Source organism: Dipodomys spectabilis, unplaced genomic scaffold (genome assembly GCF_019054845.1).
Source record: "Dipodomys spectabilis isolate Male_0828 unplaced genomic scaffold, ASM1905484v1 ptg000169l, whole genome shotgun sequence".
Lineage (NCBI taxonomy): Eukaryota > Metazoa > Chordata > Mammalia > Rodentia > Heteromyidae > Dipodomys > Dipodomys spectabilis.
This window is the reverse complement of record NW_024870846.1, coordinates 4,195,271-4,214,618: the sequence shown is the minus strand read 5'-3', so window position 1 is coordinate 4,214,618 and position 19,348 is coordinate 4,195,271. Positions and strand designations below refer to the sequence as shown.

General features: G+C 41.9%; 1 protein-coding gene across 4 annotated transcripts in view; it reads left to right on the top strand.

Moving 5' to 3' along the window:
* Positions 1 to 19,348, top strand: part of Cd226 (CD226 molecule) — a 55,094-nt gene that overhangs the window by 22,232 nt on the left and 13,514 nt on the right. For all 4 annotated transcript variants that reach the window (XM_042693540.1, XM_042693537.1, XM_042693536.1 and 1 more), the window contains exon 4: positions 11,743 to 12,105. In XM_042693540.1, coding sequence (XP_042549474.1) covers positions 11,743 to 12,105 — 363 coding nt within the window. The remainder of the gene's footprint in view (positions 1 to 11,742; positions 12,106 to 19,348) is intronic.

The following is a 19,348-nucleotide window of genomic DNA, read 5'->3' as shown; positions in this document are numbered from 1 at the left end:
TCTTAACTTCCCCCACCTTCTCTTTCCCTTTTTAAGAGTTTTTTTTAGTGAACTTCAAAATGCTATTTTCATACATGTACATAATGTATTTGAACATATTCACCTTTGTTACCCTCTCAACTCGTTTTCCCTCCCAGTGCTACCCTCTCAAAACAGCCTTCCTTTTGTAAACATAAAATATTATAGTCTAGGTCTTGATTCTGTACGTAAAATATTATATTCTAGGTCTTGATTCTGTACATAAGTGGAAATATGATATTTGTCTTTCTGAGTTCTGCTTATCTTTCTCTACTAGAATTTTTTTTCTTCTTTACTGTTGAATAATACTCCGTTGTGTACATCAATGACATTGATCCATTCATTGACCTTTGGGCCGCTGGGCCGATTCCATGGCTCGGCTATCGTGAATGGTGCTGGCATAAGCATGGGTGTGTCTATAGAGTGTTGACTAATTCCTTCCCATACAGCTGCTTGGAATTCTAGGCTAAGGACTTGAGACACATTTGTTTCACAACAGTTACTGGGGCAACTTCTGGAGATGGACGGCTGTGAGGAGGGCAGGAGTGGAGACAGCAGGGGAGACCGCTGTCATTGATTGGCACCTAGGGAGGAGGGGATAGTGAGCTCCCTCATGTGGGCATGAGGCACCGGCAGATTGAAAACAGGAGGGAGTGAGCAGTGGTGGGCTTTGCGGTCCCAGGAAAGGAGATGGTGGACAGAGGTGAGGATGGTGGACAGAGGTGAGGATGGTGCATAGAGGTGAAAGCTAGGTTCTTACTGAGCAGCAGGACATCCGGGAAGGCAGAGATCTCCAAAGGACACCACATCACAGAGTGTACAAGCTTTCATTTTTATTCAACATCCTCTCTTTAGAAGCAGAATTGAGGCGAACACAATGAACGTTCACTGGGTACATGTATTTAGTGTAGAAATCTTCTCTGGTGCTCTGTTATGTACAAAGAGAACCAAGCGTATGTTTCCTTTGCTTAGTGGGTTTGAACTCAGGTTGATAAATCACTTATTCACTATACAAGATGAATCTAAAGTCTGTAGACCAATGACTCATCAGAAAATATTATTCCTTGGTTTAATTCTTGTATAAACATTAAGAAAGCATTCTTCTTCCGTACTCCACGAATCAAACACATCACTGTTTATTGTTAAGATGACAAATGCCTTGAGTCTTTTCTTCCTGGAAAACATTTTATTTCATGCAGATGACTCCAGCAGCCTATTTTTTTTAAAAAAGCTTTTGGCTTAAATTGTAGAAGGGTCCCCACTCAGTTGCGGGAGAGGGAAATGGTAGATGAGCAGAAGTCACATTAAATTATTCCCTACGGCGACAGCATCCCCAAATTCTCCTCTTGCGCGCTGGCTTTATGTGATTTCTCTCACACAGGTCTCAGGTTCCTGTGTGCCTGTTAGCCTCCTTCCACCGTGTGCAGCCAGGAGTTTTAGTTTGTGGTACCTCAAAGGAATGGCCATCGTGGAGATTTTCTCTGGTTGTTTAAGCTCTTCGTGATTTATTTATATGCTTCGTTCAGATGCCTTATTTCAGCCTGGGAGTAAATTACTTTTACCGTTGAATACAATCGAAAGGAGGCTTTGTGCTCCTATAACTCTACAGCAATATGCCTCTGAGATGAAATGGCATACTGTGATAAACTTCACCTTGATCGAAGCACATTAGGATATATTTGTAATTGCTGTGGCTGGATGGGTACCTCCTGTGATTTGACTGAGATCCCCAAATTTTATGGCTTTTTGTTTTGTTTTGCTTTTAAAAGGCAAACCCATAAACGTGATAAATGTAATTTCAAGATAATGGAGTTAGGAGGCCATTACTGAAGGCAATTGTAGAAGAAAATGGAGAGTGTAAAATGATGACTTTAAAATATTTAAAATTATGGACGTGGAAATTAAATTACAGACTTCGGAGGGAAGGGTGCCTTGTGCCTGGGTAGTGGAAGCCATCCCTAATTTAGACAAAGAGTTTGCAGTGAGACAAAGAGCTAGAGAGAATGGCAAACGTTCTGTTTAAATATTTCAAAAGGAGCCATCTCAATTAGTTTCAACACTTAAAAATGGCATGTAGCAACAAGCCATATCACGTTGTAGGAGGTACATTTATCTGAGCTCTTTCTGAATAACTAACCAGGAAGAGGATTCTGTTTTGTTTTTTTTTTTAAATTTTTATCTTTGCTTCTAGTGTTTGTAATTTGAGTATAGCTCTTACATGAATTCCCACAAATGGAGAATCACAGCACAATTAAAAGCACCTAGAATTTCTGATTAGTAGCATTAACCAGTACTCATTTTGTTAGATTACAAACTCATCATAGGCAGTCTGATAATTCAGTAAAATGTGTACACATTTCTATCGATTTCCATTCTATTACTTGTAAATTAAATCAAATGGTAGCCAATCCTCAACACTATCAGATTCACTGTTCTCTTTCACAATAAAAATTTTTGTAAATCTTCTGAAGTATTTGAACCCCTACTGGCAAATGAGGAAATCATTGCTACACATAATTTCAAAAGAATAAATATGAGCTCAGAGCATAATATAAATAGGAAATAAGAAGCTGGTAATGTGTAATAAGATGGTATGCATTTTAATATAATTTTATTGCTAATATGAAGGTTATTTACAGAGAGGTTGCCATTCATAAGTCAGGTAATGAGTACAATTCACCCATCCTTCACTTTTCCGTCTCCCATCCCTGCCCACGAGTTGCATAGTTCACTTCCCACACAGTGTATTCTGAATACTAGAACTGCATTTGTTCACCCTTCCTTCCTCCATTTCTGCACCCCTCCTTTTACAACCCTAAGAAGAAAAACAAACCTCAAAAGAAAAACCTAACACCAGTACCACCCACCACCATCATGACAACAAACCCGTGTTTCCATTTTTCAGAATTCATTTTGATAAATAGTATTTTAAATGGTCAGAGAAGTTACACGTTGGGGATCCTCCCCTGACTATGCCTAGAGTCCTGCATAAACTACCACGTACAGTTTTATTTTAGAGCTAGCTTCATATATGAGAGAAAACACGTGTCAGTCAAGACAACATGGATGCGTAGGAGCAAATATTCAGGCACTACATTGTGTGAGAAGGCAAAATGGAGTGGTGAACATGTTCGCTGTCATTTGCAAGCACTGTGAACTATGAACTGTGACTCAGTCACCCTAAATTCCGTAGTTATTAGTGATACTAGTTCCAAAACTAGCAATTCCTTTTGAGGTCCTAACTAATATTTCAAAGGGAGGTCTTTCAGGCTTTAAAATAGATAAAGAATTCCTAGAAACACCAGATTATGCTAATATAGTTCAAAACAATTTTGTAAACATTTTCTTGCACCAATTTTCTTTCAGAGGAGTTAGGACCACTTATAAGCATTATTAATTGAGGGTTCTTAAGTTTGGCCCAGAACTCAAAGCATATTCTTTTTTTTTAATTTTTTTTATTTTTTGGGTCCATTCGTGGGGCCTGAACTCTGGCCTGGGCGCTGTCCCTCAGCTCTTCAGCTCAAGGCTAGGACTCTACTATTTGAGCCACAGCACTACTTCCAGCTTTTTTCTTTTTGCTTATGTGGTGCTGAGGAATCGAACTCAGGGCCTCATGCATGCAAGGCAAGTGCTTTACCACTGAGCCACCTTCCCAGCCCCTCAAAGCATATTCTTAAATACAGAAGGTCCTTATTTGACTGTGTGCTAGTTACTTTAGAGCATGAGCAGTTTTATTTTCTTGGGAATAACAAAGTGACAGTACCTGAAATGGTTTTGGTTGACAGTCTCAATGAGAAGAAAGGCCAAAAGTCTGATCTCTCAAGTTCTTCCTCCTCCTCCTCCTCCTCCTCCTCCTCCTCCTCTTCCTCCTCTTCCAGTAGAAATGCTTTTCTGAAAGGGCAATATATAAAGGAGCTGGACAAATGCTGAACTCTGTGGTGCTTTGTGAGAAAATTAGAAACCTGCAGAGCCATCACAAAGCATTGCCGCCACAGGTTCAAGTCAAGATTTGAAAAGAAGTATTTCTCCCAGGGTCCATGAACACAGTGGACTTATTGCAGTAGGGCATCCATTGTGAGTTCTTTTCCGGTGGTACTAATGAACTTTATCCAAGTCCTGCTTCTTTCTTACATTGCCAGTGTCACTAAAATGAGATGGCTGACTAAAGCAATCACAGGAGGTTTCATTGAACTCCTGGAGCAGGTTAAAAAGTCCCAGGTCCATTCTCAACCTGTCACAAGGAAGATTATGTGGAAAGGCAGAATGTCAGTTTCTCATTTCCTGATGTAACATAGACAGCCAAGGTTTAGGGTAGAAGAGTAGTGTTACTAATAGTGAACATTTTATGTCATTGCTTTGAAATCATGCTAAGAATTTATGATCACAATGGAACCATTTTTTTTCAAATTTTGGAAATGTAGTTAATGAAAGTGATATAGTTCTCTCAATTCCTTTCATTTCCAGAAAGTTCATTAAGAGCAGTAGAGATGACAGAGGAGGCAAGAGATGCCAATGCTTTCCTGCATCCTTTGGTACAAAGCACCTTCCCTCTTCTCCTATGAGGCGGTCTATTATTCTCTTAGCCTGTGTAAGACTTCTTCCATTTCTCTTGGGCTGTCCCATTGTGCATTACTATGCAGGCGGAGAGTGTGACCAGCCCTGGATGGACTTTTCACCCACAAGCAGCCGCTACTTCTCCATGCAACTTTATCAATGACTCACTGTTGGCTATTCATGATAGCTCAGTTATGGAACGTGAGGCTACATCACATGAATAGATAGAAAAAAAGTGGTATGTGTATGTACACAATGGAGTTTTTTTCAGCTATAAAGAAGAATGGCAATGGGTCATCCGCAGGCAAATGGTGGAACTGGAGGCCATCAGGTTAAGAAAGATAGCATCTTTCATTGGTAATTTAGAGTGGGTGAAAAATGGACATGAAAGTAAAGGAGACACTATTGCAGAGTAGAGGGGGAGAAAACAGAGAGGGAGGGGAAATTGGGGGTGAGCATAGTGAAAGTCCATTATATGCATGCAGGAAAATCCATCGTGAAATCTGTTTGGGCCAACCCATGTTTGCTTACAATAGTAAAAGTGAAACTGAAATCTCAAAACCATCAGCTCTCTGATCTGTGAAAATGACAAATCCTTTAGGAGTGTTCACTTCCTCAGTGAAAGCTGTGTTTAGTTTTCCAAGCTCTGTCAATCTAGTGTCTCAAACGCTAGATTGTCTTTCCTTTCTACCATATCCTCAGCAGGATGCTTTCGTCTGCTTTTGATTGTGAAGGTCAAAGGGGAAGGCCAGGGAAGTTGACCCAAAAGGTCTAAGAAAGACACTGCTGGTGGTAGCAGGCCTGGCAGAAATCTCCCCAGATTGCTTATTCACCATTTGCCTCCTGGTGTCCGCTCATCCAGGGGCTTTTTCCCATTGCCTCTACTTTACAAGCAGAGCCACACTGAGGCCTGGTGTAACCTTCTTCCACATATGAGAGGCTACGCACTTCTGTCCCCCTGCATACCCTCCAACGGCTGGCTCTCCATTGTGGTGTGTGTGCTGTGTTCCCTGAGGAGGGATGGAAATGGATTGTCTGTGTTACACGTAAGTCAGATCAGACACGCTCCGGTCCTTACCCCCTTGGCCCAAGTGTTACCATCTGTAAAGGGATGTCTTAATGTTTTAAATATGAAAATGAAATAGAATATGCAAGGCGCTTTGCAGGGTGTCAGGCAGATAATAAGTACTCAAGAACGTATGACCGTTACTATAATCAGGTCAGACACAGAGGTTAGATGCTTATCAACTCTGGGGGCGGATCATGTTTCTGACTGAAGAGCGAGAGGTGAAACTCCCCACAGCCAAGGTGACAGTCCCAGCCCACAGAAGGGAAGGATTTCATGTGTTAAACTTCAAAGAATTTCATAATCAAGATATCTCACTTTCCAACTGTGTGGTTTTATTTTTCCCTTTCTCCAACTAAGGAGATGAGACATGCACTTAAGGCACACATTGCGTACCATTTTGAAAGTAGCCATCACTTACTTCATGACAGCATTGGTGATTTGGGTGTCTCTGGGGTTTGAACAACATCCTTCCTGTACTAGAACTTGTTATTTGCCACTTTGGTTGACATGGAGAATTCAGAGACACATTTTCACCATGATACCAGCAAATGAAAGTTTGTGGTATTCAGTTGGGGAAAATAAAAATTAAGGTAAAAGCTAAAACATTTGAATAATAATAAATTAAATTAAATAAAGACAAATGAAGGCTCTCAAGAGCTCATTACTCATTTCATGTTCAATTCTTATCCACAGGCACACGTTTTTGTTTTGTTTTGTTTTGTTGGTTGTGAGGCTTGAACTCAGGGCCTAGCCACTGTCCCTTTTAGCACTCTAACACTCTGAGCCACAGTGCCATTTCCAGTTTTCTGGCAGTTAATTGGAGATAAAGTCTCACAAACTTTCCTGTCCAGGCTGGCTTTGAGCTGCAGTCCTCAGATCTCAGCCTTTTGAGTAGCTAGCATTATAGGAGTGAGCCACCAGTGCTAGGCTAAATGCAAGATGATAATTTTTGTTTCTGTGCACTATTTTATAAACACTGAGGTGCTGGCATCTTTGTCATAATTTACTTAACCTTGTTTTATGTTTCTGGCCGTTGACATTATTTCCAATATCCCAGGATTCCACTAGTGCTTGGTATCTATATTCACATATGTGAAACTTCTTTGAAAGATATTGTTAGGACTGACTTGTAGACATTTCTTCTAGTGTAGATGGAGTGCAAATTGAATGCTAACTAAATGTGTTTTTTCCTTTTGTTTTACTACCATACTTATTCCCTTATTTCATATGTATACAATGATTATATCAGTGATAATAATAATACATACAAACATACATACTCAGTGCCTTTTATATCTGAACTAAGGAACATGGCACTTTTTATTTCCTTTGTATACTTCTCCTGATTTTGTCTTTCCAGGACCACTAGCCATTCTGGACATATCTGATGATTATATCTAGCTTGGTCCATAAGCCACACATACGGCTTCCAATGTCATGATTTGTTGTTGGTGGTGGTGGTGGCAGTGGTGGTTGGTTGTGGGGCCTGAACTCTGGGTCTGGGCACTGTCCCTCAGCTCTTTAGCTCAAGGCTAGACCACTCGAGCCACAACGCCACTTCCGGCTTATTCTGCTTATGTGGTGCTGAGGAATCGAACTCAGGGTCTTATGCATGCAAGGCAAGCGCTCTACCACTGAGCCACACTCCCAGCCCTCAATGTCATGATTAAAAAAATAGCTTCATTATAGCCAAAACTAAATAATTTCAGCCTATCTTCTCCCACAGGGCTGTGACAAAGACTCCCCCCCACCCCCACCACTCTTTCTTTGGCTGGGGGTCTTTGTAGAAAAGATACTGAAATCACAAACACTGCTGTGCAGGCTGGTGTTTAGCAGATGCCATACCAGGAGGGACGGCTTTGGGGTTTCCTTCCCTTTGGCAAAAGGGAATGAAGGTAAAACATGTAGGACCTGGGGTTCCCCACTAAAGTTATGACAGGTTGTCATTTTGGGAAATGGTTTCTCATCCATTTTTCTTTCCACAAAATTTATGGGGCAACTCAATGTACATGGCATTGTGATAAGACTGCTCCTTCCTAAACACTTAGAGTTTGTTAGGGCAGGGACCAAAGGTGACAAATAAAATATAGGACAGGTGCAAAAGCAGAACAGAGGCATGTGTAGTTAACTGTGCTGGGATGAACAGCAGACTTTCTCCCAGCAGCAATCCCAGCTGACTTCCGCAGCATGAGAGCAGGGCTCGTGGGATGAAGGTTTTTCAAGAAGAAGCATGTCTGATCAGAAGATCTGAAGATTTTTCAAGAAGAAGCATGTCTGATCAGAAAAATGAGAACAGTTCTTGGGGAAGAGTCCAGTAGGAGGCAAAAGCAGAGAGGAGTGGGAAGGAGAAGGGGAGGATTAGAAAACAGGTTTGCCAAGGAGTTTGTGCTCTGTAGTAGCTACAGAGAATGGGGAGATTCTAAATGAGCTGTGTGGCTGTAGACGTCACATGGGTTGGAAGGAAAAAAGCTAGAATGGTAGCGTTCACTTAGAAAGCCACTCTAATCACTCCATTGGAAGCCCTAGAAAGAAACCTCCCAGAAGTGTCTCATCGTTTCATTCCGTTTGATTTAGAAGTTGTTTTTGCTCCACAGATTCCTCAGTGTGGTATGTAACACCTATGCACAAAATAAATGTATTTAGCCAGGTATGACTGACCACCACATACATGCAAGGCTTAATGTAAGTTTATTTAGTTAGTTTTCACCTGAGATAGAAATAAATGCAATTCAGGTCTAATTACTTTGTAACTGCTGGATCACAGTGGAGTAACGAACAGGGAACAAATATTTTAGAAATTATTTTTGCACCTCCAAGGAACTCATATAATTGAGAAAAGCGAGGTAAATCGCCACCCCCACCTGCACCCCCAGCCGCAAATGCAGTGGCTTATAGGTTTCAAGTACAGCAGAATTTGTTCTGCACAATTATAGAAAGTAAGGAGAGAACATGCAGGTGGTTGCACTGAGTGGGAGTAATTGCAGGTGGGTGGCATGTGGGAAAGACGCCAGCTTGGCCTTGGAGACTGATGGGATGAAGCTAAGTCAGAACAGCTCCAAAATTAAACTTTTTCATATACTTTGGTCAACTCGATGGCTCTGGCTTCAATAAAGAGCATGGTTTTCATCGCACCACGGCGCAGACATCGAGAGCTATGTTTTGTTTCTGAGTTACAAGGTGAGGATGCTGGTTTTCTTCAGATAAATCATCTCCCAGTCTGGGGAGTTCTCCGAAGCTGTCCAGGCACCTGAGCCTGGTCTGGGATCTCAGAGATGTGATTCACAAACTCCAAGCAGCATGGCAAGCTGTCTGTGTTTGGGGGTTTAGTCAGGTGCCTTGCATTTTGCAATGCCTGCAAGTCTTTGTGTTATCTAGGCTAGATCCCTACTTTGCTACCAGGGCCTGTTCCCCACTTCTGTTACCTTTCATTGGTTTAGACAAATGACCTCATCCCCAGACCTTCATGAGGGCTCTGTCAGGTTGTATTTTATCTTCACTGTAGCTCGCATCCTTCTAGCTTTATCTGTACCTTTCAGTCAAGCAGTCTTTTAACTCACTTTTATCTTGTTTGCTTCCTTTGCTTCTTATCTGCACTTTAAAGAAAGGATAGAAAATGACATTGCATGGGGGGGGGGTTGTGAAGACGGCTGGGCGGGCTTATTGCTTTGGATTGGGACCTGTGAGGTTAACACCCCAAATTCTGATGACCGCCCCCCCCCATTACAGTTCTAGGACTGAAGAAACGGAGTCCCACAATGGATGGGAATGTGTAGTCGCAGGTCTGGAGACTAGAGGAGCAGGATGGGTGAGGGAGGTAGATGAAGATAAAGCTCCTGAGGTTGGAGGAGAAATGTCCAGAGAGGAGAAGGAAAGCAGGGTGTGAGTGCTAGCACCCCAACTCCTACTCAACGAGGCAAAAGCGATGGCCATTTCTTTGATTATGGCTTGCAGAAACAATGCTCATGCCTTCGATCGTCTTCCAGTTGTCCCAACACAGTGTGTGCATATCTGATTCAACTGTTTCTTTAAATCGTCCCTCATTTTTTCCTTTTCTCTTCCCTTCCTTTGTCCATCTCAATTTCTCTTTTCTTTCCTTGTGGCTGTGACTTGATCTGGTCGGTTTTTTTTTTCATTTGTTTTTCTCCCCTTTTCTTCTTTTGGGTAATAACTTAAGAGATGATAGATGGTGTGTTGTGAGCAGTTACTGGGTAAAGTGTTATCTCTGGTAAACAGTTTTATGGCTACATACTGAGAAACTGGAGAGCGGTGGCTTTTCTTTACAATAAGATTTTGACACCAAAACTGCTTGTTAATAGTGGCTTTTTATTGGGAGTAAACTATTGCAGACATAGAGTGTTTGTTTAACATAGAAACAAATCTTATTTTTAAAATGATCTTTAAATAGTTGGGCAAAGGGGTTTCAATTCAAGATGGCAGTTTATGAGTACGTGCATCCTCATCAATGCCACCCCTCATTCTGTCGCAGACTTTCTTTTTTCTTTTTCTTTGATGCCAGTCCTGGGGCTTGAACTCAGGGCCTGGGCGCTGTCCCTGAGCTCTTTCACTGAAGGCTAGTGCTCTACCACATTGAGCCACAGCCCCACTTCCACGTTTTGAGTGGTTTATTGGAGATAAGAGTCTCATGGGGACTTTTCTGCCCAGGCTGGCTTTGACCATGATCCCCAGATTTCAGCCTCCTGAGTAGCTAGGATTACAGGAATGAGTCACTAGTACCCAGCTTCAGATTTGCTTTATTAGAGATTAATGTGGAGCAAGATTTTGAATGAGAATTTGCAAACACTCGTCCCTGGAGCTAGCAGAGGTCTGAAAGTATCCACTCTATACTGGCGAGATGCAGGGGATCAATGACCTCTCGCGTTATTTGAAAACTGGCTTAACCCTGTGGGTCTTTAGAAATGGAGCAGGGATGGATCCTCTGGGACCCAGGACACAGTATAAGAATGCTGCCTTCTATATCTGAGGGTGATCATGAATCCTCGTGCTGGAGGAAATACTTTAGCATCAGGAATTTACGGATCTTTGCCTGTATAAGACAATCCTGTATATCTGAAAAGATGACTTTATGTATGTATTCCATGAAAAATGACTCAGGATCTTCTTTTTATGACCCGTAAAATCCCAGTTGGTGGTCTTTACCACTTGAGCTCAAGTTTTGTATTTTTCATTAAGATTTTTTATGTATCAAAAGTTCTTGTCTAGAGGGTGTCTTTCCAAAATATTGCTTGTGAATTCTCATGAACTCTTCTGCCAACTCAATGAACTTAGAACAGTCTTATATGAAAAAAAGGTATAGAATCTTTTAAGTTAGAAAAATCTTGATTGTTACAAATGTATTGACTGAAATATAGTAGACTCTGGGGAGAACTCAAACAATGTAATTCCTTAGAAAGACAAAGCCAAACCCCAACAAAATCAGCACCAGGAAGTGGGTATTTGCAGAGGGCTCATGACAAAGGAAGAGATGTCAACTAAAGAGGAGCGGGGAGGGAAAACACAGTCAATAATTCATTGCATATACTGTGGAATTTGGAAAGGTAAGGTAAGGGGTGGGTTGAAGGGGGTAAGGATATTGAAGGGGTGGTACCCATCAAGATACATTGGATTCACAAACTTCTGTGAAGTGGCACCTCCAAGATAATTACAAAAAATTTAAAAAATTCTTTTCTCTTAAAAAAAAAAGCCATATAAAAGTCACATTTAAGCTGGGCACTAGTGGCTCATGCCTGTAATCCTAGCTACTCAGGAGGCTGAGATCTGAGAATCATGGTTCAAAGCCAGCCTGGACAAGAAGATCTGTGAGACTTTTATCTCCAATGAACCAACAGAAAACAGAAAGTGGTGCTGTGGCTCAAGTAGTAGTGCGCTTGCCTTGAGCTGAAGAGCTGAGGGACAGCGCCCAGGCCCAGAGTTCAAGCTCTACAACTGACTCCCCCCTCCCCCCCCCCAAAAAAATCACATTTAATCTTGACACCATGTCAAGTTACACCAGCAACCATTCTGATGGAAGTTTCTGGGTAGATTGCCCCTCTGTGTCCAGGTTTTAGGTGACCTGTTTCTAATCATTTGCTTCTTCCTTCCAGATAAGTTTGAGAGCATTGCACTACTGAATGAGACCATTCCTGAGCTAGTCACCGAAAGTGGACAAAATATCACACTCAACTACCAGTTTCAAATGAAGGGACCTGTGAAAACAGTCATATGGGAGAAGATTCAGCCCCACCAGATAGATATCTTAACATCTTGCGACTTGCTGGAAGGGTCCCCTTACACCTCAAAGTACCAGAACAAAGTCTGGGCTACTTGTCGCCAAGGAAGCAGGGTGAGCATCCTCTTCATTCCCAACGTCACTGTCTCCGAATCTGCCATTTACTGCTGCCTGGTGGAGGCCACTACGGGAGAGAAGGAAAGCTACATGATCAGGCTGATCGTCTATGGCCCTAAGCGTAAGTGTCCAGTGGGTAATTTCAAGGATGGAACATGGAAAAAGCTGATCATGGTGGCTTGGTCACTAATGTTCTTTTCATTTGTGGAACAGCCATTCATTTAGTGTGACTTTATTGTTTAACAATATTCTTGCTTTTATTTGTGTGTGTGTGTGCCTATACTGCGGCTTGAACTCTGGGTGCTGTCTCTTAGCTTTTTCCACCAAGGTTGGTGCTCTGCCACCTGATTCACACCTCTGCTTTCAGCTTTTTGACAGTTCATTGGAAGTAAGAGTCTCATAGGTTTCCTGCCTGGGCTGGTCTTCAGCCAATATCCTGAGATCTTAGCCTCTTGAGTAGCTAGAATTACAGGCATGAGCCACCAGCATCCAGCTTAACAATATTTTTATTTTATTTATTTATATATTTATTTATTTATTGTTGGTCATGGGGCTTGAACTCTAGGCCTGGGCTGGGCACTGTCCCTGAGCTCTTCAGCTCAAGGCAAGCTCTCTACCACTTGAGCCACAGCACCACTTCCTAACAATATTTTTAATGGTGGAATTTAGGTATGTTGGTCATTACTAAACTTTAGGTTTCAGTGTTTCTTTACCTAACTAATCCATCTCCCATAGATATAGATGTAACAAAATATTTTCCATTTTCTTATCTGTTGTATTCCTGGAATTTAACACACACACACACACACACACACACACACACACACACACACACACACACACACACACACACACACACACACCAGTTTATACCATCCAGTTCTACAACTCCTAGCATCTCAATTCTATTTAGCCACCTGACAGAGGTGACAGTGTTTATGTGCCCCAGTGATAACAAAGCAGGGCTGGACTAGTGCCTGCTCAGTCCTAGATCCACTGGAACCCAGTAGGGGTTTGAGGAAGTTGCCAGATTGTCAGGTCCAAGCTCTATTTCTGCACAAAGGCAGTGACCTTGAGGCCAATGAGGCTGACCTTCAGGACCTCCTCCTGAACATTCTCCTCAGAAGCCTCATTGATACTCATGATTTGTATCTGTATTTGCTCCTGTGCTATAATGAAGCCCTAGATTGCGTAGACATCAAGCAGACGAAAAATTGCAGTCTACTCTTGAATACAAGTGAGGGGAATCAAGGCCTTTTCTACTTATAGAAGCACAGATATAGAGAGGCTCACAGAGAGGAGGACATGGCCTGGTTCTGCCTGTCGGTGGCTTTCTTACTGTTGAAGAAAATTCCTGAAGAATTCGTTTTAGCCAGCAGTAGACATTTTACTTTGCTTTATCCTCAGCGCCTCCTGTCCCTCCCCCTCCCTGCCTCCCCTCCCTCCTTGCTGCCTTGTGCACAGGCTTTCAGCCACTTCATTTTCTTTGCTCCTCCTTTCACATTCAGGGGGAGGGCTGCCTAGCCCGTGAGGGCTCTCCACAATCTCCCTTACTGCAAGCTGGCAGTCCTTCCTGTGTTGGCAAGGGAGAGAAAAGGGTTCTTAAGGCTGCAGCCTGCTGCCACCCCTGAGCAAGGGAGAGTGAGACATCTGTCTCTCTGCTGGAGGGGAGCAGGCTTTCAGAGCCAGCCACCCAAGGCCCCAGCAAGCCTCCTTTGCTCCCTTTGCTAACAGCGCAAGGCGAAGGCAAGATGCGTACCTGGATTTGGAACCAATGTCCAAGGATGGCTGATAGAGTATGTTTAGGGGAAAGAATGAGCGGAAATTCCTTGTTATATGTGTTGACACATTCCTGCAGACACACACAGGACATAGTACCTAGATGTGTCCCATTTAGGTAAATAAAGTAAAAAGCTGAAAATAAAATAAAAATAAAGTAAAAAGCTAAAAATAGAAAGATGTTAGTTTTTTTTCTTGAAGTCCAAAGCATGAAAATGTTCTATGCAGAAAAATATCATATAGAATAATCTTTAAAACATCTCCAATGAGGTCTTGTCCATTACATGCTGAAAGATAAACATATTGATTCACAGAGAAAATGGTGTCTCAGGAAACACATTTTCTAAACTTTTACTAAGTAATAAAAATGGCTTAAGTCCAAATATGACTGTTTCTTGCACAAAACAATTTCCATGTACCTTGTATCAAAATCCGCCATTGATGTGAAGGTGACTAGAATATATATATATATTCTAGTATATATTCTAGTGAGCATGGGTTTTGAACAATTGCACAATGGCTTTTTGACATTTGATTGACAGTTTGAAAGACTAACAAGTGAACTCTCTATCCATTAGTAAAAACTGTAATGGATGGAAGATGATAGTCATTGACTGTATATTTTGGCTTAATTCTTTTTTCAATTATTACAAGTAAAGATTGAATCTAAGGAATGAGACAGAAAGCAAGATAGATCATTTATGTGCTCTCTGGTGCAATTTGATTATTTCAAGACCTCAGGCTGTTTGGTCGAAAATCAATGTAGAGATTAAAGCATAGAGACAGGTAGAAGATGTGAGGCAGATTTAATTTATTTTATCTGTCAAGGGAAAGGTGATTGCGAGACAAATTTTATAAACTGCTCTACATTCTTTTCTTAGCGCCCATCAACTCCTTTTATAGGACAACTTTTGAATCCAAAAGAGACATTTTCCAGACTCTCAAACTTAAACTTACATACAATTACACAGCAAGATACACACATGTACTTGTTCTTCATTATTATTTGCTTTAAGTACATCTTCAGAAAAAACTAACTTACTCAGCGGTCATCCAAAAGATTTTTATGTATTCTTCAGTCAAGAATTATATAATAAATGGCGTATCCAGGCCTTACTATGTTTTGAACAGAGGAAGAAAATGGCAGGATTGTGAGATGACTTGCTATTGACTTCTTTGCTGGATAAAGACATTTGTCTCTCATCCTTTGATCTTCTGGTTATACTATAAAATTGCTCTGCATTGACTGTAATGAATTTGAAACTTAAGGCACAGGAACAAGGAACTTTACTGAGGGTGACCAAAACTGTTTGGTCTTTAGTGGCTTCCAGATGTTCATTAATCATAACAGAAGTACTCAAGTTGCCACACTAATGATTTATGAAGCCTTTTTAAAACATTTAATAAATGATGTACAGACATTGTTAAACAGTTTATTAATTAGAAAAAGAAAAAACTATAAATGCACTCAGCCCTCACAGCAAGTTTGTGGACCTGTTTGCTACTTTTTCCTGTGTCACTCTAATCTTCCACCACGGAGGGAGCTCACTCAAATGTGATGCGGGCTGAGAATCCAGTAGGGATATTGGGTGATAGTTTTCTTTCCTTGTGGTGTTTTCTGGTTTGAGTATCAGGGATGCTGTTCTCACAAGATGAGTTTGGAAGTGTTCTTCCTCCACTGTTTGGATAGTTTAAGAAGAGTAGAAGTGTTGTTGGTATTAATTCTAACTTAAGTGTTTGGTTTAATTGATCTGTGAAGCTATCTGGTCCAGGTACTGGTGATGAACCACAAGTCCTGGATTTACCTTGACTGGGGACAAGTATGGCACATAGACACATATGTGTTTGTTATATATTATATATGCTATATATATGTACACACACATATATATGTATATATACATATAGTGCCCACTTGATACAATCTGCCTTGCAGTCCTTGAACCATGAGCCATCTTGAATTTCTCAAACCTTTATAATTAAAAATTGCTACTATTCCACCTATCATCCTAGCTACTCAGGAGGCTGAGATCTGAGGATTATGGTTCAAAGCCAGCCCAGGCAGGAAAGTCCGTGAGACTCTTATCTCCAATTAACCACCAGAAAACTGGAAGTGGTGCTGTGGTTTAAGTGGTAGAACACTTGCCTTGAACTGAAGAGCGCAGGCACAGCACCCAAGCCCTGAGTTCAAGCCCCATGACCACCAAAAAAACAGATAAACTTCTATCAAGAGGATTAATAACTGCATCCATTTGTATGTTCCAAACTTTTCCATGAATTTAAGAGATTAAGCTATCTCTGCCTAAAGTTGTCAAAGTGTCTTTCTAGAATATGCTCTGTAAGTCTTTTTGTTCAATTATATAATAACAATTCTGTTCTAATAGGAACCATGTCCATTTTAGTTTTAAGTTTTCTACAGGGATTTTTTTTCTCCCATCAGTATTAACTGTGTGAATTTTAGTGATTCCTGGTTAGAGACTGGACTTTTGAAGATCAGTATCTGGGAAGGAAATGTTCATGAACTTTGGTTTATAACTCTTAGAACAGTCGATTTCCTTTTCAACCACTTTCACTTTATATTTTGCATGTTTTAACATACATAGTGTGGATAGCTCATGTCTCGGACAAGGGGCTGAGATCTGTAAATTAAGATCCTAGACCACAGCCAAGGCAATCTTCCAGGTGCTTCTGTGAGGTTCAGGGGCTGACAGAGAGGTAGCGTTGGGGAATAGAGGTCTTGCAATTACGATTTTCCTTGTCGATGGCTTGGTGAAGATTCCTGACTTGAGACTCTGCTTTTGAGCTAAATTGTGAGAATATGAAAGGAGAAATTAATTCTTATTTTGTGGGAGGGCCTTTAGTGTCAACCAGTTTGCTCCTAGATTGATTTGGATTCCAGAACAGATTCAGGTCATTGATTCAGATTATTTACTTCTTTATTTATGTTTAAGATTTTGTTAACCCCAAACCTTCTTTGCCATTTCTATGAATGTAAAGTAGATAGACCACTGTGGGCAGGGTGATTGGGATGCACTGGGCTGATGGACATGTCCGTTTCCATGGCATAGTTTAATGAACCCATGTTATTGTCTTAACGTGGGAAACCTCCATGGCAGTTCATTTGCATGACAGAAACACACCACCGTAATCCCAGAGCACCGGTGACATGGCTCACAAGTCAAAATCGCCTCTGTTGAAACAGAGCAAGACCAATTTTCAGCCCATTTTTTTATTTTGTTTTTAAAATGCTGGAGGATCACTGAGTAACCAGGTGGAAAATTCTGTTTCCAACATCACAAGTGAGTTGATTACTCAATCACGGCCTATTATGTCATTGCATCTTTATAGTTGCCTCTGTCCACAAGGTTTTGCATTTGAAAGCATAGGATGGGTCAGTGAATGGGTGGGTTTAGGGTTTTGTAAGGTTCACAGATTGACCTCTGCACGTAGCACACATCGTAGGAGGGAGCAGTACATCTAGCAGGTGTGAGTGATGGTTCAGACGTGAGATGCTGGTCATGATGAAGTCAAGTTCACCCGAGGAGTAGATTAGGGGTTTGTATAATTTAATTCAGGATCTTGATCTCCAATGCAACAATAAGGAGGGCTAGAACCTTGAAGAGGGGACATGGCTCCTGTGGGGTCTGTCTTCACCAGCAGAAGAAGGATACTATCACGGGGTTGAGTGGGTTCTTGATAGAGTACAAGCCCAGCCCTTTCCTTCTCTCCCATTCGGCCTCTCTTGCCCTCTACCTTATCCCACAATGATGAAGCAAAGCCTCAGCGCATTGCTATTGAGTTTCCTGGTCTCCAGACCCAGGAGCCAAATACTCTCTGGTTCATTATAAATTACCCAGCAACAGAAAAGCAACTTAAAAGGTACCAAGACAGTCTACTCTGTCAGGAATAGGTCTTGGGCAAAGGACAGTCATAGGTTCTGATAGAGAAACTATAGAGTCACTGTTAAGCACTGCGCACCTCTGGCCTTAAGCAGATCCCCAACTTTCCTCATGGAAGGGCAAGCAGCCGTACATGCTGCCCAGAAATCTGCTGTAGATTCCCAAGTTCCTCTTCCTTCTCCCTTTTCAAATCCTGCTGTCCTTGTGGTACATCAGACCTTAGCCACATTGTTAGTGTTTCAACCAGGTCTGGGGTTAAAGGTCATTGTAGCACCAGGTACCAGCCTCAGATACGGTGAAGGCTGAAACTCAGATCTCCCAAGAAGAAACAAAAGTTTATTTTCTGTATTTATATATTCTGAACACTGATATGCTCTCATATTTCTAAAGCTTTATTTTTTTTACAGTGAAATATAAAATATTTAGTTACAGTTAAATATTTAAACAGTAAGATGGGGCCTATTCTGTGTCTTATTACAACTTGTACTTGGTGAGTTCTTTATCCTGATTCCCATGTAGCGTGTTTGAAGTATTTCCCACTGAGTCCTGGAAGATAAATGTGAAGTTAACGCCGTAGTGTTAACTTCTAACACCCAGTTAGACCACAATCATCTGAGCAATGCTCTGGGGAAGTAGATGTGGAAACAAAGCTCGCTCCTCAGCAGGAAACTGTTGTGCAAAATGTGCAAGAGAAAGAGAACAATGATTTGTGAATGAACCTGAAGCTAGAATGTGATCATTATCTCTTGGGCTGTCTACCGAAAAGACTTAGGGACAGAAGAGATCTCATCATTTGCTGTCCACAGCAGCCACACCCCGTTCAATGCATGTTCTAAGGGTGATAGATGGGGCATGACGTCACCACCTGTGTTACATAGCGCCCCCAGCTCCACCCCGTAGCCATCCAGATTGGTGTATTGGCTTTAGCCAAAGGAGAGCCAAACGCCAGTCTGTAAGGCAGACCTTGGAGGAGGAAGCCCATGGAAGGCAGAGTCCTGCCATCCACAGAGCCTGGGAGATGGAGGCCACACCTCCTCAAGGGGCAGCTCCTACGTCCCCAGGAGAGATTCTTCCCCCCTAAAACTTAGCTCACAGGAGCCTTCCTTAGCTTAAAAGACAAGTCACATAGATTCTTTTCCAAAGAGTTAACAAAACAGAAACAGAGTGTGCGTTTTCTAAGTTAATAGAAGGGAGAGAGGAGAAACGAATGGGAAGGTGACATCAGCTGCCACAGTCCCTGGTCTGTGCAAAACGGAGCGCAGGGGGCAGGCATTGGAACGTCTGAGGCCAAAAGCTTGTGTAAGTTATGCCCCTGTTTCTCCAAGGCCCTTCTGCGGAACACGCCTGAAGGATGAGCTGTCAGTGTGACGGAACACAGAGCCATCCGTTCTTCTCTGCACCTGATGTTTGCGAGAGGGACTTGGAACCCTCAGCCTGGGGTCGTACTCATGATGTGAAAAAAAGCATCCACAGCAAAGTCAACGAAGGAGAAGGTGCACGGGCAGAGTCAGAAGGGCGGATTCACAGCCTAAAAGGTTATCAGGTCAGCAATGGTAGAAAAGCTCTGAAAATGCAAGTTCCACCTGGCGCTGTGGTCTGGGTATGAAGTGTCCCTGGAGGTGTGGGCCCAGCCACTGTCACCACTGAGAAGTGGTTAGTTCATGGGGGCTCTGTTATTCTGTGCCA